The sequence below is a fragment of the Felis catus genome, chromosome B4 (genome assembly GCF_018350175.1).
Source record: "Felis catus isolate Fca126 chromosome B4, F.catus_Fca126_mat1.0, whole genome shotgun sequence".
Taxonomy (NCBI): Eukaryota; Metazoa; Chordata; class Mammalia; order Carnivora; family Felidae; genus Felis; species Felis catus.
The window spans coordinates 68,571,807-68,594,014 of NC_058374.1; the positions used below are offsets into that span (position 1 = coordinate 68,571,807).

Sequence of the window (22,208 nt, forward strand, 5' to 3'; positions counted from 1 at the left end):
CTTCTACCTTCTATGTAGACACTAGAGTGAAAGCCAATTAATCATCCTCAATTCTCTCTCTCCTTCTCTCTCTGCACCTCCCCAACTTGGGCTCTCTCTCTCAAAATAAGTAAATAAATAAACATTAAAAAATAGAATGTAAACTTTCATGTAAATTTTGAATCTTAACCAGGGAGGCTCTTAAGTAACGAGTTTTAAGATTTAGAAGGTTCACGGGGCGCCTGGGTGGCGCAGTCGGTTAAGCGTCCGACTTCAGCCAGGTCACGATCTCGCGGTGCGTGAGTTCGAGCCCCGCGTCAGGCTCTGGGCTGATGGCTCAGAGCCTGGAGCCTGTTTCCGATTCTGTGTCTCCCTCTCTCTCTGCCCCTCCCCCGTTCATGCTCTGTCTCTCTCTGTCCCAAAAATAAATAAACGTTGAAAAAAATTAAAAAAAAAAAAGATTTAGAAGGTTCACAATTCTGCATGTCACTCAAAAACATTTAAAACTGTGTGGTCGTGTGGCATGGTCGGGGGTGGGGGGAGGATAGGATAAGCAGGGAGTGGAGACCACGGAATGAGAACTTCCCAGATCTAAACCACGAAGAGAGTCATAGTTTCTCTGAGAAATAGCTAGAATGCGTTCTTTTAATATTAGGTGTCACTGTAAATATGCTCTTTGACCCTAGCTCAACCATGGATGTTGTTCCAATTCAGGTTCACATTTTTAGGCGAAATACCAACTCCATTTAAATAGCCTTTGGTGCAGAAGTACTCAGCTCTATTTTCCTTTTCCCTGAATTACCAGGCAAAAATATTGTTCTGATTATAATAATAGCTCTTTTTTTATTATTCCTTGTGTATGAAAATGAAAATGTTAAAGTTAGAGAGGGAGGAAGCCAAACCATAAGAGACTGTTAAAAACTGAGAATAAACTGAGGGTTGATGGGGGGGTAGGAGGGAGGGGAAAGTGGGTGATGGGCATTGAGGAGGGCACTGTTGGAATGAGCACAGGGTGTTGTATGCAAACCAATTTGAAAATAAATCTCATATTAAAAAAAAAAAGTAAAGAAAATGTTTTGTAGGCTCTCTGAGTTTATTTTTACTATGCCTTGCCAAAGTTCAGTGCTTTATTTGGGAGAAGAGATTTTATTTATTTATTTATTTATTTTAAGTTTATTCACTCTGAGAGAGTGCAAGTGGGGGAGGGGCAGAGAGAGAGAGAGAAGGAAAGAGAATCCCAAGCAGGCTCTGCGCTGCCAGCACATAGCCCAGTGTGGGGCTTGAACCCTTGAACTGTGAGATCATGACCTGAGCTGCGGTCAGACGCTTAACCCACTGAGCCACCCAGGTGCCTGTGAGGGAAAAGATTTTAAAAGGATGATAGACTGCTGTTAAAATCTGTTGTGGTATCTTAATACCACTAATCCACATTGCCGGCTACCTCAATTTCTTGGCCTAACTTCTAAATAGAATTATGAACTCTCATGTCTTAGTTTTTAAAGCCAGTTATTCACAGGACTGCCATCAGTAATCTCTGAAAGTTTCATGTAGTTTGCTACATTATTTACCAGATAAAAATAATGATTCTGTAATTAAGGAAGATAATAAACATTGAAATACTGATCTTCACTGAGTATTTTCACACATATTTCAGTTAATTCTTTTGAAAATATTTTAAGGTAGGTATTACTACCCAGGGTTCATTAATGGGTAACAGACTCAGAGACAGTAAATAATGTGAAATTCATATAGTTACTTGCAAGACTCAGTTCAAATCCAAGATCTGTTTGACACCTATTCTCATACATTGAGCTTTCTCTCTTAAGGGCATTTTCTCAAGCAGGACTCTAAAAGTGTGTACACAGGGAGCCTGTGTAGCTCAGTTGGTTAAGCATCTGACTCTTGATTTCAGCTCAGGTCATGATATCATGATTTGTGAAATGGAGTCCCTTGTAGAGCTCTGCACTGACGGTGTGGAGCCTGCTTGGGATTCTCTTTCTCCCTGTCTCTCTGTCCTTCCCCCACTCACACACAGCATGCTCTCTATCTCTCTCTCAAAGTAAGTAAATAAACATGAAAAAAAAAAACCCAAATATGTATTTATACAAAACTTTATTAGTGTTCTAGGAGTAGTTTAGATTTCATCCTTAACTATAAAGCTAGATATGATAAAATGCTAATTTTTTGTTTGTTTGTTTTGGTATATTCACCTGCGAAATGAACACAACTGTTTCTTTGGCTCTACCTGGCAAGCATCTCATTAGGATAGAGAGGTAATGTAAGTTGAAGCTTTGTAGATTACTGATACCATATAGCCAGGATCCTTGTGTTTGGTTTTTATTATTAGTCCCTAGAGCCACTTGTGTTTTTAATATAAACTTCTGTATGATGGACTTTCTTGAAAGACAAAAATAAAAAGAACATGGGCATGATCTGACCAGTGGTTTTAAACCACATAATTTCATGCTGAGAGATCTTGTACTTGATTTGATTTAACAAGTATTCATTTTCAAAATAAAATTGTAAAAATAAAATAAAATAATTAAGTTTATGCCTAAGTAAACTTTTTTCAGTTAAAAAATTATAACATTCTTGGGGCATCTGGGTGGCTCAGTCAGTTAAGTGGACTTTGGCTCAGCTCATGATCTCATGGTTCGTGGGTTCAAGCCCTGTGCCAGGCTCTGTGCTGACAGCTCAGAGCCTGGAGCCTGCTTCAGATTCTGTGTCTCCCTCTGTCTCTCTCTGCCCCTCCCCTACTCATTCTCTGTCTCTCAAAAATGAATAAACATTAAAAAAATAAAAATAAATAAAAATTAAAAATTATAACATTCTTATATTTAAATATAGTCCTTTAAAAAAAATCTCTTGAGCTTGGCTAACTTTCCATGATGTCTGGACTAACATTGTATGAACTAAGACTTAATCTGAACACATGTTTTGAAATACTAAATTGTTCATTAGAGGAGGAAGGAGCTTTCTCTGGCATTGATGATAGATACAGACCTTCTCCTATCCTCCTCAGGAAATCTGTTACAAACAGTATCTTAATTATTTAATTTCAGAAGGTGATTGCTTTGGTATACATGGGTTGATCATCTGGAAGGAACTATTGTAAGATCTTTTTTGTCATCTCAAAGTAGAAATGATTATGTTTTTAGGAATACGAACAAAAAGTGTCTCAGAGAAAGACTGTCTGACTTTTGAATCTGAATTGGTGATTTATATTTAATATCATATTTAGAAGCTCAGGATCATTTTGGTATACTCAATTTATATGAAACTCTAAAGACCTTTCAACCTCACTGTCTTCCTACTCTTCTGAAAGCAGTATGTAGTATTGAAGCTCCGAGACACCGATCCTTCAGTAGAATCTTGGTGCCATTGTTTCAAACCTTAGATTACATAACCTCTCTCAGTTTTCTCATCTCAAAATGGAAATTATTTATTTTTTGAGATTTTATGATTTTATGATTTATGATTTAAAAACATATAATGAAAGAAGTTAGTACTATCTAGTGCATAATATTTGCTGCCTAATATTCATTTATTTTGCCATTATTCTCATTTTACAGTATAATATGCTTATAAGAAAATATTGTCTACTCTGTAATTGATCACCTCATTTGACAATGTATTTCCATTTTTTATAAGCATACAGAGAATCACATAGCTTCATGTAATTTCTAATCATTTTAGAAGAATATATATATATATTTATATTTAACATAAATACAAGAATATACGTTTAATATAATAAAACTAAATAGAATTTATCTTTAAATATTGTTTTTCTTTTCTTCTTCATTTTAAAAAATTTAATATGCATAAAATTGGACATTCACATTCTTCATTCTAACAAAAAAATAAAAATACTTTTTAAAACAAGGGGATGTTTGTCTTGCCATGTACCATTATAACAACTCCCTAAGAGATGCCAGCATATGTTATGTGGGATAAAGGCTGGTTCCCATTTGATGGAAAGGTTGCCCCTGCACCTCATTATGCTGATTGAAAGACACAACATTATCTAATGCAGCACATGCCCTTATCTGTCCAATTACTTAATGTTAAGATCGCAGTGCATGTTTGGGTATATTCTTTGGATTCAGACAAGTGCATTATAAAATGGATGGTCCCAAATGAAGAATTAGAAGATGTGTTTGTAATTCATTGTAGCCCATTTAATTTTGACTGTAAGAAAGAGATAACAAAAGCATCCTTCAAAGTAATGTGTCATTAAGACATACCCTCATAGCTAATGGATCTGCAGGTGCAGTTGGTGAGTTGATATCCTAAAATGGCGCATTTGGGTTTGTTTTGACAGCTTTGGCATTTATTTATGCCAGATCAACCTAAGAAGGAAAAGAGAGAAAAAATACAAGAATCAGCACTTTGATCCTTTATATAGAACATTAATTCTGTGTCTAATGAAGCCATTCTCTTTTTATTTAGTTTTATTTTTAATCATTTTAGTTATGTTTGATAAAGGAGAGAAATGGTGCTAAGAGCATGTTTTGTAGCTAGCAAGTTACTGATAAATTTATTTGCTATCATTGGTAATAAAAGAGAGAAATCTTTTTTTAAAGTAGCAAAAAGTATAGATTTTTAAGCAATGAGGAGGCCTGCATTAAAGCTACTCTCTATGTAAGCACTGTGACATGGCTAGTTAAGTAACTTCCATTGGGATTCATTTGCCTTTCCTGTAAAATGGGATAATGTTACTTCTCTGTATGCTTACTTCAAAGGGCTGATCTGAGTATCCAGTTAGGTGCAGTATGTAAAAATCACTTCTGAGTTCTAGATGAGTCTTTTATGAAGCTGAGCTGCTTCATTCATTCGGCAGACTTTCACAAGTCGGGGATACTTAACACATTAAATTAAAATTAGTTGTACATATTCACTTGTTGCTAAATTAAAGAAAGTGCATCTTCAGTACTGGAATCAGATTCTATTTATGTTGCTATCTTTAGCGCTACAAAATTATTTGTGGAAGAGAAAAGGAGGAGCAAGAAGGGTAAGATGGTCGTTCTAGAAATTGGCAGTTAATAGAGGAGGATGAAAAGAGAAGCAGTGATAAAGCCATAGTGATAATTGCACGTTATGATTGAAAAGAACCCATTACCAAATATATTTTATTCTATTTGAAAACAAAGGTCACACATGCATTAAATACTTTTGTTTTTAATATCCTGAGAGAAACTAGATTTCATCCTTTTACTTAAATGAATAGTGCATATTTGGTTTGAGTTCTTCATAATAACTTCACTGTACCTTATGATCATTTCAGTTTGTAGCATTCTTTTCTGCCCATACAGCATTTCTTCAGATGACTTATTTTTAGATTATCATGCTTTTGAGCAGTTAACAAATTTACTCCGTTCCACCCATTTAAATTTTTCCTGTTTGAGATCAAAGCCTAGATTCATAAACAAACCTCCAATTTCAGCTCTAGAAGACCCTACGACATTAATATTATTGTGAATTATCTCAGACCCTGTATTGTTTTTACCTGTTACGGGAAGAGCATCAGTTTAACATGGCAGATGCATTAGCAATATTAGCAATCTGTTCCACCAGCGGAACAGATCATTAAGAGTTACAAATAGCTACTCTCATTTGAATATCCAAATATTATGCAGTTCATTTGGTTTTGTTAATGGCTAATCACAAAGAATATATATTTAAAAGTAGAATAAAAGCAGATGCAAGACTTTAATTGTACTTTTAATCCCTTGGTTTTTCTAGATTCTAGAGCATTACAGTTATAACCATTTGAATCTCTTCCTAAAGATTTTGTTTTAAATCACAATGAGATTTTGATGCAAATTAAATTTGAAAGCTACATTCATGGTAACTTTATTACTGTAAAAATGGCTATACAAATTAAGCAATAATTAACAAGGACTAAGTAGTCAACAATTTATTTTGAATCAAGGGCCTGTCTTCATATACTTCATGGTTGTTACAATTTAGGGTTTGTCATAAGTCAGTGTGTACACTGTTAAAAAAGAAAAGAAAGAAAAAACAAAAGCAAAAAAAAACGCTAAAGCTCAAATTGGTACTTCTAAGGAAATTACCTAAGCTTTCAAATGTAAAAGTAAAATTGGCAGCATCAGTTTTTTTCTAAACTGAACGAGTAATTATGACATTGGCTTGAGTTTCTTTTTAAATAACTTTGAGTTCTGTGACTGAAATACAGAAGCACTCTTACAAACATCATTAGGAAATCACTGTTAGACTGAACTCAAGGCAGAAGAACAAATTTAAAAGCTATTTTTAACATGTCACAGTAAAATGATAAATATTGTTTATTCGTGATTAATTCAATAATTTTCTATTTTTTCCTAAATATTTCATTAAAATCTTTTAAATGATTTATTGTTAAAAGAAAGTTTAGTTTGTTCACTGTTAAATTGCTTTGGACCCTAACGCTGAATAAACTGCCTTGTGTTAGAGTTATTTACTTCCCTGAAAGGAATCATGATTTGCCCAGGTTTTCTGTTCTTGAAAAGCTGAATGCAAATATACAGTAGCTAGGTGCTCAGATTTTTTTTTTAAGTTTATTTATTTTGAGAGAAAGAGAGAGTGCAAGCAGGGGAGTGGCAGGGGCAAAGAGAGAGGAAGAGAGAAAATCTCAAGCAGGCTCCACACTGTCAGTGCAGAACCCAATGTGGGGCTTGAACCCATGAACCCTGAGATCATGACCTGAGCTGAAATCAAGAGTTAGACTCTTAACCAACTGAGCCACGCAGGCGCCCCAAGGTGCTCAGATTCTTGTCAGTTATGTAGGGTATATGTCAATCCCACCTGTGAAAAAAAATGCCCCTTAGTTGCTAAAGCTACAGCTGCACATTCAAAGCTAAATGGAGGACATTAAGTCAATAATTCACCTAAGATATAAAACACTCTATTAGCAGGTACAGTTACCTTTATTCCTGCCCTTTATTTTAGCATCATAAGCTGAGTGGGTGATCTTTGAAGGGCAAGTCAATCTTGATTTATTGAAGCATGTTAAAGGAGTTTGAAATAAACATTATGAAATGGAGAAAAATTCAATCTAACATAATACACATATTTCATTTTTAGCTCTAAATAAAGAGGTTAATTTTGATTATAAAGAAAAGGATTACAGTGAAGTGCTTTGGCAAATAATACTTGATCTGATGAAGGCAATGTTTGATTCAACAAATTGCAGTGTAATAAATTATTCTAAGAGTTATTTTTGAAATTATTTGCCTGTGACCACAATACTTGTACTTAGAGTTAAACACACAAAATTTGATCTATTCATGGATTGTAAGACAGCATGTTCTTTGTTTCTTGTTTCTTGTAGCATGTAGAATTTTAACTTCAGAATATGAGTTATGTTGTTTAAAAGGTTTCCAAGAGTTATTTTAATATCCAGGGTTCAATATGTATTTTATCTAAAGCACTACAATTATCTTTTAACACCTCTGTGCACTCAATTTTTATTTCTAACACTTATGTGGTGACAGTTGAATAGTAAAATAAAATCTCTCAAATTCATATTCATTCCTAATCAGAAATGGAAATCATCACACGGTTTATAGACATAAAACCATACATTTTGTTTCTGTGCAATTAACGTACATATCTCAACAAAGAATTTGCATGGCTAACATAGGAGAAGTTATGAATTATTTTTCTTTGAGTCACAATTATTTGTTGGTATGTGCAGCTTAGTAAATGAACATGTTACTTTGAGCACTCTGAGGAAGGTATGACTATTTCCATGGGAAGGATGTGGGGAATCCAGGGATAATTCATCTTTCATCTGTTCTTTTTTTTTTTAATGTTTATTCAGTTTTGAGAGAGAGAGAGAGAGAGAGAGAGAGAGAGAGAGGCAGAGAAAGAGAGAGAGACAGACTCCAAACCAGGCTGTAGGCTCTGAGCTGTCAGCACAGAGCTGGAACTGGAGCTCTAACCCATGAACCTCAAGATCATGACCTGAGTTGAACTTGGACACTTAACCTACTGAGCCACACAGGTGCCCTTCATCTGTTCTTTAAAATTTTAACAGATCTGGGAATGATATCTCAGACTGAGCCACAACAGTTGCATGTAAAAACACGGACTTCATCCATGTAGCTGGTCTCCAAGTGCCTCCAGTACAAGACAAACTATGCTTTATTTATCTGTGCAACTCCAGTTAGATCAGAATCCAATAGTATACAAATCTGATGAGATACAGCAACTACCCTGAAAGATTTATAGGGAGAGAGAATAACATGGAGAAAAATAAAGAAGAGGTCATTGGACTTAGCAATTTGAAGCAATTTTGTGATTTGTGATTTTTTGCGAGAGTGAATTTAGTAATATGAAGAAGTGGAAAACAGATTATGGGTCATTAAAAAGCTATTACAGAGTGAAGTACAAAATAGCCATATATCAGTTCTTCTTTGCAGTTCTGTGACAAAGTGTTTAATGGTGTGGAGGGTAAGAAGAAGGCAATATTACAGATAATTTTTAAAGATGGAGAGACTGTAAGGTAGAATCCAGTAGAACAAGTGAAACTGAAGGAAGATCTAAAAAGACAGAAGTGTGGGAGAGTCGGAGTCCCTGATGGGGCAAGGTTCTAGAAGGTATTTAGGAACTGGAAGTGAAAGTATCAGAAAAAAATATTAGATTTCAAATATTGCCAGATGTTTGGGAGAAACTTTATCCAATGTTAATACATAGGAGCTATTTAATATTATTTGTAGATTGAAGCATAAAACTAACACAACAGTAAATTATAAGAAGGTCATTAGTTTCAAAAGTAAGGGCTGTGGAATATTTTCCCAACAAAATAGATCTAATCTTTCAAAATCATATTAAATGAAAGGACACAGGAAAAAAAAAAAAAGATGTGTGTGGGAGGGCAAATTTGCTTTGCTACCCCCTGCTAAAGAAAACCCATACTTTCCTATGGCACTGAATCAATTTTTAGCTTGGCAGGAAAACATATTTATATTTATATTTATACTTATATTTATATTTATACTTTATATTTATATAATTATATATATATGATAGATTGCAGCTACTGTGAGGCATTATCATTATAATTGAGTGGGTAATGTGTGCAGATTGTGTTTCCTAGTGAAGAAAAAATTTATGGTCTTGGAGTGCCAGAAAAAATTGCATAACCTCATTTTTTATTGTTTGCTTCAGCTCCTAATGTGGCGCCTTCAGATGTAGGAGGTGGAGGTGGAAGCAACAGAGAGCTGACCATAACATGGGTGGTAAGTATGAATAAGTTGCATATATTATAGGCTGCTTTACCTACACTGAATCTCAAAACCATTTTGTTTCCTGAAATAATATGGAATAAAAGACAATGCCCAGAGTAAACTGTTTTTGTTTTGTTCTGTTTTGTTTTTGTTTAAATACAATAAAAAAAATTGAATTGGCAATTAGGGAAATTATCAACAAGTAGAAGAAACTGAGTTCACCAGAGATTTCAATGTAGATTTTATCTCCATTAAGTGAATGTAAAGAGAAAATTGAATTTTGAGTGGAAAGCAATCCACTGTTGTTCTGCATATGGTTGTTATCGACATTCATTTGTTGATTTATGCCTTATGAGTTAACTCATAAGGTAGAAATCTAGTGAGTGTACATTGAACACTTTTATTCATGGTCAAGATAGAATCAGAGGCCAAGGATGCTAGCTATCTATCTGTTTTCTTTGCATGACCGTATCTACCACCTTTCTTGATTTATAAGAATTACCTGGAGAAAAATAGGAATTTGTGGTTTATAGAGTAACAATATAAAAGTTATTGCTGTTATTTTTGGTGAAATAAATAAATTGTTCACGATGTATTTTAATTTAAATAAAATGTGAATTTTATTTTTAAAAGAACATAACAAAGAAATACCTTTTATAACCATAGATGCAAAACTTAACAAAATGTTGGCAAATTGAGCCCAGCAAAATACTAAAAGAATGATACACTATGACAAAGTAGAGTTTATCCCAGCAATGCAAAGTTGGTTTCACAAATCTCATCATATTGGCAGAATAAAGGAATGAAACCATAGGATCTTCTCAATAGATGCATAAAAAGCACTTGGCAACTTAAAAAAGTCATTTATTTTTTTAAAAATTCAAGGTAAACTAGAAATAGATGGGAATTTCCTACACCTGGTAAAGAGTATTTATAGAAATCTTGTAGCTAATATAATGGGCTCAGTGGTGAGAGACTAAGTGTTTTCCTTTTAAGTTTGGACACAGAGCAAATATATCCCCTCTTGATGTTAAAATAGTCCCCAACCAGTGAAATAGGGCAGAAAAAAAGAAAAGGAAGAAGAAGAAGAAGAAGAAGAAGAAGAAGAAGAAGAAGAAGAAAAGAAAAAAGAGCACAAAGTGTATATGTACAGAAAATTCTAGGAAACCTATAAACAACTATTAAAATTAATAGGCATATTTAATAGAATTGCAGGATACCTAATCAATGTTCTAAAATCAAATGTTCTTTTATATTTTATTGGTTTGCTGCTAACAAAACTTTAAAAATACATTTATAATGGCAATTAGAAAAACATAAAATACATATACATAAATTAAACAGAAACATACAAGACTTCTCTACCAAGAACTACAAATATTCCTGAGAGAAACTAAGGAAAATCCAAATAAATGAACATAAATAGCATGTTTATGGATTAGAAGAATCAAGTAAATTTGAAAAATAAAAACAGAAAAACAAAGGTGCAGGATTTCACTACCTGAATTCAAAATTTACTAAAGCTGCATTAATTAAGACAATGTGATATTCCCATAAGGACCGATACGTATCAATGGAGTAGAGAGCCCAGAAATAGACTCACACTCATATGATCAATTAACTTGCAACAAAGGCACCAAAGTGATACAAAGAAAATAACTTTATTTTCTTTTTCAATAAAAGGAAAAACTTGTTAATGAAAGGTACTGGAATAATTGGGTATTCAACTGGGGAACGTTTACCCAAAAGGAATCTGGATGTTCTTTGGTACTGCTCTTGTTCACTACACTAAACTGATAGATTTGTCCTTTTCTATTTACACATCAGTAATGTAGTATCAGCTAGTCCAAAGACCATATCTACTATTATGGTAATATTTCTACCGCAGGGGTATTCTCCTTTTGTTTGTTTTGTAAAAATAATTTTTTAAGCTAGAAAGCAACATTTTTTTAAATTAATGACAGCTCCAATGCTGAAGTATTATGTAAACAAAAATTACTCAAGATCACACAAGTCAGAAATAACTCACATTGGCATTTTGGGGTGGTCTTTCTAATCTTCTACATATGATGTCATAAAATTTGTAAAATAAAACCAGAAAGCTGTTTTCTAAGCATTTTTAAACTTAATATTATTTTGCATGCAATTTTCTTTCTTCAAGACTCCTTGAGATTTTATTATGTTGTTTGCATAGAATATGGCAATATTAACTTTCAATTCAACATGTTTCCATGAAATTTGTAATTGCATTTTTGAAAAACAAATTTTATCTTCAAGCTTTATCCAACTTGAACATCTATTTCTGAAGTATCTGACAAACTCACAATGACTTCTTTTCATGAAAATTGTTCATGTCACAATCCCCTATCCAAAATGTTACTTTACTTAAAAAAAAAAAAAGGAAGAAGAAAAAAAAAATCAATGCTCAAAGCACAAGCAAGAATAAATTTCTAAAATTATATTTTTTCCTCAAATGCAAGTCAGATTTTACCTATGGCTGAGTGTATAGTTCCTGTGCAAATATTGATCCACTGGCCTAAAAGATTAAACAAACATCTTGCTATCTGATTCTAGATAGATTTTGAGCTCGCTGTGGTGTAGTAACCCAATTTTAATTTATAACACTTCTCTGGGCATTCAAAACCCCAAAGATTTAAAAACTTTTGTATCAGCACCTGTTTTCAAAATGAAGTTTGCTTTCTTACCTGAGATTTATTTTGACCGCTAGTGTAATATATTACAATATGTTGTCTCAGGAGTCACCCAAGGGACTTGTTATTGAGGCACCCAAAACGTTTTGTTAATCTTTTATGACCCAAAGGGAAGTCTATCTCAGAAACCATAATGTCTGAGAAACAATGCTTCTCATCTGGATTTTTGAAGTGAGACAGATATTGGTGGAGGAGAGGGCTGCAATAGTATAAACTTGTCTGCATTAGACATCTGTTTATCTAGGTAACATGTTTATATAGGTCCATGTGTACCCATTAAATATCATTAGTGTTCAATCATTGCAGATAGTCAAAAAGCACAACCTAGCTCCAAGGGATTTTTAGGAGTGCAAAAAAAAAAATCAGGTTTTAATTTTTGCAGAAATCAAATCAATTTAAGTAAGTGGATATTTAGCAAAAATTGACTTCATTCAGTGCTGTGTCATATTTTATACTTGGCATTTAGGTTATATTCTTAAGTAAGATTTAGAAATACTGAATGCTGAATATCAAGTTATTTAATTTGTAGGTTTTAGTCAATGTAACATACATAAGTGTGGATATTAGGGAAATTAGAATATTCTATTCTTTTATATATGAATTTTTTTTATTTTTTTTCCCAATATATGAAGTTTATTGTCAAATTGGTTTCCATACAACACCCAGTGCTCATTCCAAAAGGTGTCCTCCTCAATACCCATCACCCACCGTCCCCTCCCTCCCACCCCCCATCAACCCTCAGTTTGTTGTCAGTTTTTCAGAGCCTCTTATGCTCTGGCTCTCTTTCACTCTAACCTCTTTTTTTATTTCCTTCCCCTCCCCCATGGGTTTCTGTTAAGTTTCTCAGAATCCACATAAGAGTGAAACCATATGGTATCTGTCTTTCTCTGTATGACTTATTTCACTTAGCATCACACTCTCCAGTTCCATCCACGTTGCTACAAAGGGCCATATTTCGTTCTTTCTCATTGCCATGTAGTACTCCATTGTGTATATAAACCACAATTTCTTTATCCATTCATCACTTGATGGACATTTAGGCTCTTTCATCATTTGGCTATTGTTGAGAGTGCTGCTATAAACATTGGGGTACAAGTGCCTCTATGCATATATATGAATTGGTTTTAAAAAAAATTGGATGGTATCTGTTTCAGGATAAGATGCAGGCTTGTCAAAAATTCATAATTAGAAATCCTATTCTAAAATTTTTAAATCAAGTCTCTATGGCCTGAGACTTATTAATTTTTTCCCCAAGGAGTTTGTTGTTTTTTTTTTTTTTCTGGAATTTTTTTTTCTCCAGTTTCATTGGGATTTGAAAATTCTCTAGCTGACTCTGGTATACTCTAAATTGCAAAAACTAGGTAGATAACTGTCAATAAGAAAAATGTTCAAACTACGTGAAACACTAGGTTATATTATCTAATAACTTAAAAAATCACAATATGTGCATCCTGAGGATTATGCTTTCAGGATGTACATTTCTATACCATCCTGTTTAACATAAGTATATTCAAGAAACTGTGGTATATTTACTTCATGGTTTTTCCTCAAGATAACTTTGATTTTTCTGGTGAAAAATTAAAGACACCATTTGCATATTTCTCTTTTTGACTGAAAATGACTAAGTGATGAGTATTTACTAGAACTAGCTTTGTCGTTATTTATAAATAATGACTTGTTAAGGCTGACATGAACTTCCTTATTGGGCAGATGACGTATGTAATGACAAGAAACTCAGGAAATAATGCCAAACAGAGCACATTCTTCAATACTGTGTCAGACAGGGGCCCACAGCCAGCCTCCTACAGATAAAGGCAATATCATCTCTTCCTTCCTTTTCTCTCTTTTCTCCTCTGACCAGTGTCTACTGTTTGATTACAGGACAGATATTCTAGAGTCATATACAACTCTCTTTGTTTTAGGTTCTAGGCATGAAAGTAAATGAAACTCGCAGAAACTGTGCCCTCATGAAACTTATATTCTAGTAGTTGAGAAAGATAATGAAGTAGATAGATAAGTAAATTATATAGTGTGGATCATGGCAGTGTTACAGAAAAGAAAATAAAGCAGGGAGGTGGGGTGTATAGGGTGTTATAGAAATAGTCTTGAAATGGCAGATCTTGTGGCCAGGAAAGACCACAAGTAGGTGATTTTTACCTCAAGAAAGTGAAGGAGGGAAGCTTCTGATGTATGGGAGAGCACTCTAGGCAGAAAGAATTGAATGTAAAAAGGTCCGGAGTGAGAGCCCCCCTGAGATATTCCAGGAAGAGAATACTTAGTAAGTAAAGTCATTACTTGTTTGGGCATGTTTTTGCCCTGGCATTTTCAGGCAGCACTAACTTATGGACATGTTTTTTTAAGTAATTTTTTACAAAGAACATGCTTCCATGTGTATTGTTATTATTATTTGCGTTGGATTTCCTCCTTATTAATTATATTGCTTAAACCTATTTAATATATCAATTTCTATTTAGCCTTTGTCAAGAGAATACCACTACGGCAACAATTTTGGTTACATAGTGGCATTTAAGCCTTTTGATGGGGAAGAATGGAAAAAAGTTACAGTAACTAATCCAGATACTGGCCGCTATGTCCATAAAGATGAGACCATGCGCCCTTCCACTGCATTTCAAGTCAAAGTTAAGGCCTTCAACAACAAAGGAGATGGACCTTACAGCCTCACAGCAGTCATTAATTCAGCACAAGACGGTAGGTAAAAGACATTACTAACATGATGAGGGAAGATAAACCTAACTCTCTGGTAGGTATTTTGTTTGCTGTCTTTCAGGCCTTACTTGCTAAGATCTTTTCATAGTACTAGGCATTTAGTAAAAGAGTATTACTTTGATCAAAACTAAAATGTCATTCCAACCATTTAAAGGCAAGAGTACCTCCCAAATATTTTTCATCCTTTAGATCATGTCCACGATAATTAGGAAATCTCCACTAAAATAATTGGCTTTGGACCCCTGTTTTTGGCTTCTTGATTCTAATTGTGAAGTGAGAAATTCTCCATACTTGGTTGGTACCTTAGTATGTCTGTGCATTCACAATGCTTACTACTTACAAATTCCTTAACATATACTTTTCTGGGGGTAAAGTTTCCCCTTTTAACCCCCAAATTGTATAATTCTATCCTTTATGTAACTTCTTTGCCATTTCAATAGAGTGCTGAAATTTTATTAAAGGGAATCTAGGCATAATTCTATGAAGAAGGAGTCAGAAAGTTGAATCTTTTTATTGGGAAAGGAAAGATTTGTCTGGAGAACTAGTTAAAGGGAAAAATATATAGATACTGGCTCTCTTTGTTTTTCTAGAAACTTTATCTGAACTGAGAATGCTTTTAAAAGACTTTATATGTCTTTGATAAATAATACATCATTTTAGATTGAACATAATAACATTGATTTCTGTGATTTCCTATTTAAGCTACTCTGCTTTTTATTGTTTTCCTATTAAAGAAACATAAGACCTCCTTATTATATCTCCGTACTCATGAGCACTATGTAAACAATTAATGGCTAGAAAAGCAAATGGAGATTCCATTGCCTTCTGACCTGACACATTTGTCCTTGGCCAAGTTCTCTTCACATACGTGTGAGAAGCACAAAAGGAAATAAAACAGGAAATACTCCTCTGATCTCTCAGAGGAAAAACACTCTATTCATTTGCCCAATTTGCGTTACCTTCAAAATACACATTTAGCTATCAGAACTCACATAACGCTCTTCAGGTATACAGTTATTAGCTTCCCTACTTGTTAAAAATTTAATGTGTATTCCCATCATTCCATGATCTTTACTGATAACACAAACATGAAAGGCAATGTTATATATATGGTTATATATACACGTAGGTGCACACACACACACACACACACGCTTTTTTTTTTAAGTTAACTAAATACATGGAGAGAATAAAAATGGAAATTATTTATGTTTATAATCAAGTCAGGGCTTTCAGACCTGAGTAATAATTCTTACATTCTCTATACTTATTCTGATTCAATAGAAAGATGGTAACTTGACTCAGTGTTACCAGTTTGAACAATCTGAGTATCCCCCACAGAAGAAATGAAAGTAAAAAGCACTTTACAAGTTATCTTCTCACCCAATATCAACTTTTTAGTGCTTTATTTGATGCTAAAGTAATCAGGCAAAGGGCCATGCTTGTCATCTCTGTAGTCATGACCATCTGCATTTAATTATATTTCTTTCCTAAATGTTTCATAAGTCTCATAAAACCTGCATGTGCCGAAGCTTGTATAAGCGTTCCTCTCTTCTTCTCCTGCTAGGAAATCAATCATAGTGCTACACATTAACCTTGATTTAGAAAGGCAACGATGTTCATGTGCAGGACATTTTTTACACAAAAGAGGATTATGGTTTGTTAATAAAAGACAATAAAAATTGACCATTCTTGCTTAAAGATTTCCTTAGTTTCTTTGTGTAATTTTCATAAGGGATGTAAATTACTTTTTATTTTTCACTGAACAGAGACCTTTTTGATACATACTTGACTTGATGCCCAGTTGGAAGATTAGACTTATAAAAGCTTTCCTGAGCGCAAGAAGCAGTGGATGTCACAACTTGTTTCAAAGGATCTAAAAAAAAAAAAAAAAAAAAAAAAAAAAAAACTTAGCTTAAACATAAAAGAAAAGGAGAGAAGTATTTCTGTGTATCTGTAGCTTATGTAAATACAAAGTGTGAGAAAAATGAAAATTAAATGTAATGAACAATTTTAGTAATAAATACCAAATTTCCTATTTTTGATAATATAGAGCTATATAAATATAATGAATTGAATGTGCATCCACAGGCTTTCTTAAAGCAGATTAGTACGAAGAAATACAAAAAATAATTAGTACAGTTCTTGCTCACAGATATTGGAGAAATCCGTGAAAGAGTTTATATTTTGTAAAAGTGTGTGTGTGTGGACATGTGTATGTACATATGTATGAACATATTAACATTCATGTAGATGACTGTGTGTGTCATCATATATCATTGCTGACCATGAAATAAAATAATATTAGTAAAACCAGAGAAAAAGATAATAAAATTACTGGTCTTGTTTTATTTTAGAAATACGAAAACTTGAAAAAATATTAAAATGTAATTTTAATCCATTCATACAGCAAATGGTGCTATATGAATATAAGCACCTTATATAAGAATGTAATGTTCTCATCAAATTTCAGCTCCCAGTGAAGCCCCAACAGAAGTAGGTGTAAAAGTCTTATCATCTTCTGAGATATCTGTTCATTGGGATCATGTTGTAGAAAAAATTGTGGAAAGCTATCAGGTGAGTTCAATTTTTATTAAACTATATACATTTATTCAAAAGTTTATTATCGTAAGTTTTCAAATATGTTGTCCCTTTGAATGTTCTGTGGCCATTGATTTATGTGGCAACTAACACTATAATCTCTGTGTCTAATATGTTGGGCATTTATAAGCTAGTTGTTAAGAGTAAGGCGGAGATTCCTAACTAGCTTATCTAGGAGAGATACAGAGTCCTGTGTGTTGACAAACAGTTGACTGAAATAAAAACTAAGGTAATAACACCCATAGTTAAATGAGATCTCTTGAGACATTCTCATAAACTGTTGCCAAATTTAAAAATTTTTTGGAAACCATTTTGATAATTTATAAAAGCATCCTTAAAATGTTTATTCTATTTGTCTCAGTAGTTCCACTTCTAATGGTCCCTATAAAAGAAATAACTAAAAATATACCAAATATGTGTCTCATAATGTTATCTATGAAGGTAGAAAATTGGCAACATTCGAAATGTCCCAAAGGAAATTTTCCTTGAGTTGAGTCTTAAAATACCAGTAGGAATTCACCAGATACAAAGGGGAGAGTTTGTCTTAGTTGAAGGGAAGAAGACCTGGAAAATTGAAGCTAGAATGATAGTCGGGGCCTTTAATACAATACTAGCAAAATTAAGATTTGATTGTGCAGGAAATGTGATATCATCTCATATGTTTAATTAAGCACATAGAGTGAAAATTAGGAGGAATTGGCAACATCTGATCTTTGCAGATGAGCAAATGGATGCCAGAGATTCAACAACTTGCCTCAGCACAAATTAAGTGTCAAAGCAGTATCTAAAACTCAGCTTTGATGATTCAAAGTTCAAGGCTTTATGCCAAACCACAGACTCCTTTCTGTTTTAGAAGTGAATGCCCATCTGAAGCCATGGGCATTGAACTGCGCACACAGCCAGCTTGCCCTCTCAATTCTTGTGCACCTTCCTTCTTCATCTGTTGGAATATTAGCTCTTTGAGGGTAAGATTTTGTCTGTTTTTCTCTCAGAGCCAAGAACAAGTGCTGGGCACAGGGTAGGCACTAAACAGGTATTCAGGCTGAATAGAGCTACAGTATTATCAAATCATATGTTACAATCTGGACTTCTCAAAGCCATGTTTCTGAGATGTGACCACAAAAGCAACCCAAGATTTTAAGTTTTAAACATGTAAATATCAGGAAGCTTTTTTTCTTCGGTAACATAGGTTATGATTTGGGTACATCTCAAAGTGTCTTCAGATAATCTTTGCAAGGGTTCAGCTGAAGCTATTATGAAAAGAGTGGAATGGTGGGAATGAACTGGAAAGACAGTATTCATAACTTATTAAATTGACCTTTACATTTAAAGCTAGTAGGAAAGGAATGGGAAAAATAAAGAAATTCACTAGGCATTACAAACCCCTATAATAAACAAGTCCAAGGTTTCTTGGGAGAAGACATCAGTATTTGGAGCTTGAAAGTCATCTTGGACCATAGGATTTTTTTCTTCTTTCATATTATTCATTTTTAAATAATAAAAAAAGAGAAAAAAGATTATTTAAAATATAACTCACTCATTGAATCAAAATGCTAAATTTATATTTTACTTTGTTTAAAACATTGACCTAGCATTGGCACCAATGAATTTAGGCAATAACCAGAATATAAGCTTTTTTGATTGGAAGTAAACATCAGTTAAGGATTTTCAATGAAATAGTCCATTAAAAATAATAGTTATCAGATAATATTTTCTCAAATGATAATTTCAAGGAAAATGTATATCATTGAGGAATTTAGTTTCACAGATAATCTGACTTTCTGTAACTCCATATTAAGTAGAAAACAGTGAGCTCTTTTGCTGAGCAGATGTGCATTGATATCTCAACTCTGTCACTGAGGAATTTGATACAAAATTTATCTGAAATTTCTGAACCTTGGTTCTCTTACCTGGAAAGGTGAGAGAGTAATCATGCCTCATAGAACTGCTGTGTGGAATGAAATCAAAACATTTAATGCCTTTCCCTGTTCTATGTCATTGGACATTTGAAGACGGTGATAGTGATGATAATGACAGTGATGAAAATGATAATGATAATATTGATAAAAATGATAACATTTGTTGAGCCTTTATGATGCTCAACAGCATTGGAGTTTAGAAATATTTGTCTGCGTAATAATTAGCATAACCAGATTTGAACCTAGGTCTTACGTCTCCAAATAAATTTAAAATATTGGACATAAATCACAAAATTATTGTTTCCAGTTGTTCTTTCTTAAAACCTTTTTGAGTTGTTGACACAGAACCTTGAATATCAAAGAGACAAGCATGAAAGCTTAAAAGAGAATGTCTGTAACATTTATTCTCCTGTAAGAAAATGCCCCTGTATGGGGGGTGGGGGGGGGGGGAGTTTGACTATAATGTGGTTATTGTTTCTATTCTAAAATATTATGGGAGAAGCCAATGGTTTAACAAGATAGATGATTTAGAAAACTAATACCCCAGTGCGCTTCCTATAAAAATGTACTCAGGGACAAAGTTATACAGAAACAGAGAAAAAAAAAGTAACACATTAAGAAAATAAAATAAAAACTGGAGAAGCCCGAGTCCTGTGTGATTGACCCCTTCTCAAGGTTAATTTCCTGATATTTCAAGTGAGAACTGTGAGCAGTTGAGTTTAAAAATAATCTCTTCCCTTGTGGTTTTAAAATATATCTCGGGGCGCCTGGGTGGCGCAGTCGGTTAAGCGTCCGACTTCAGCCAGGTCACGATTTCGCGGTCCGGGAGTTCGAGCCCCGCATCAGGCTCTGGGCTGATGGCTCAGAGCCTGGAGCCTGTTTCCGATTCTGTGTCTCCCTCTCTCTCTGCCCCTCCCCCGTTCATGCTCTGTCTCTTTCTGTCCCAAAAATAAAATAAAAAAACGTTGAAAAAAAATTTAAAATATATCTCAGTAGAGTGTTTAAGTTCTACTTATTTTTTCCTCTTGCCTAGTTAAAGAGCTCCCCACTCCTAACCTCAATGGTACAAGTTTTTCTGCAGTGTAGGAAAGGTGTATTAGAGCTTTGAGCTCCTGCCCAGAATCCGCAAAAGACTTAGTTTGTTCACCCAGCAGGTACAACACCCACTTAACTTAATGTAAACAAGCATAATATGCTATCAGGAATAATGAATGCAAAATCTCTTAACAAGTGAATTAGAGATTAATGCAAGTAATCAGTTTCACAATTATCTTAAAAGATTATCAATCCTGAGTAATCTCAGTTTTTTAAAGGTTAATTGATTATAGTGAGCACATTTAGGAAGTACTAATATTTAGGAAGTACTTCATTTTCTTATTTTGGATCTTGATCTCCCCAAAGCAAAGTCTGACACACAGGTGTGGGAGAAGGTAGTGTTTTTGTTGTTGCTGTCGTTGATCCATTTGTTTTAATATGATCCTGGAGAGCAAAAAATGAGGAAAAACAGAGTGAAGAGGAAAAGGGGAAGCTTGGATAGAAAGATGCATATCTTTTTGGCCAACCCTGTTGGCAACTGGTGCTCCATCTCTTGGGATCTTTGAGGACCTTTAGAATGTGGCTTAGAATTGCCCTACCTGGGATAAAAGGGGGAGCATTCATCCACTGCTGCCCCCCACTGGTTAAGGGTGGCCCCATCAGCATCACCTCCTCTCCCACTTCCGTGGACTGTGGGACAAGTTTCACATCGCAGCATCAAAGACATCCTGGGACTGTGAGGCCAGCGAGGCCAGTGCGAGGCCAGCAGCACTAGCATGGGTGAAATGCTCACTGGTCATGCTTAGGAGAAGTACCTAAGTGAAGCCTCCATAGAATTGGTTGGTCCCTGCACCAGTGGCTGGAATAAAAGAATTTTGAATAGCTCCCAAAAGGTGTAAGAATACGGATTGGAATGATTTATATTTTTGCTATTCCTTTCCCATACAATATTCTAATAATCAAAGGAGTCTAAGATTTGGATAATATAGTTACTGTATATTTTTACAGATTGAGCTTTTTTGTGTCAGAGTCTCAGTTTTTCACTTAAATGACCATATTAACCGTTTCTCCTAAATACTGCATTAAATCTTTTACAAAAGAATCTTCACTTGTCACATGATTATGATTTTTTTTTCCAGGAAATTCAGAACTGAAAGGACAGAACTTAGAAATCTGATCCAAAAGGTTACTGAAGGGGCGCCTGCCTGAGTGGCTCAGTCAGTTAAGGATCTGACTCCAACTCTTGATTTCAGCTCAGGTCATGATCTCCTGGTTCGGGAGATCAAGCCCTACATCCACGAGCCTGTTGGGGATTCTCTCTCTCCCTCTGTCTCTCTCTTTCTTCCTCTTCCATGTTCTCTCTCTGTCTCTCTCTGTCTCTCTCTCTCTCTGTCTCTCTGTCTCTCTCTCTCTCTCTCTCTCTCTCTCTCTCTCTCTCCCTGTCTCTCTCTTTCTCTCAGTCAAAATACCTAAATAAACTTAAGAAAAAAGTTTACTGAAGTTGAAAATAATAAAATGGAGCAAACCCAATTTTCAAAAGTGCTAAATATCTTCAGGCACTTCCATAATTGTAACATCTGTTCCTTTTTTCTAAACCCCTTTGGAGAAAATGAGGTTTTAGAAAAGCTATTTTCCCTGCAAATTTCTTAAATTTTTCTGAGAAGGAATATAACTATATTGTCATTGTACAAAAGTATTATTAATGTAGCACACAATTTATGGAAAGTGTGATATTCTTCTGCTAAGGCTTTTTTCTTTTTAGCTTCCTAATACTTTTGTAAAGAGTAAGTATTCTTTGGGCAAAATGATTTACTTAGATCTCTCCCTCAAAGATATTAGGGATTTTATGTGAAGTTATACATTTTGATCCCTTCATTTTTTTTAATAAGATCTATGATGGCAAAGAACATGTATGCCTGGGTTCACTGCACTCCCAGCACCTTGCACAGTAAGTGGGACAAAGTGGGTACCTGATAAATATTTGTTCAATGAATGAAACGGTA

The 22,208-nt window shown here is 34.3% G+C and overlaps 1 protein-coding gene across 4 annotated transcripts in view; it reads left to right on the plus strand.

Annotated features, from left to right (window-relative positions):
* The window catches only part of CNTN1 (contactin 1), a 367,620-nt gene that overhangs the window by 293,713 nt on the left and 51,699 nt on the right, over positions 1 to 22,208 (plus strand). For all 4 annotated transcript variants that reach the window (XM_011283870.3, XM_003988561.5, XM_011283871.4 and 1 more), the window contains 3 exons: positions 9,154 to 9,224; positions 14,398 to 14,632; positions 17,124 to 17,227. In XM_011283870.3, coding sequence (XP_011282172.1) covers positions 9,154 to 9,224; positions 14,398 to 14,632; positions 17,124 to 17,227 — 410 coding nt within the window. The remainder of the gene's footprint in view (positions 1 to 9,153; positions 9,225 to 14,397; positions 14,633 to 17,123; positions 17,228 to 22,208) is intronic.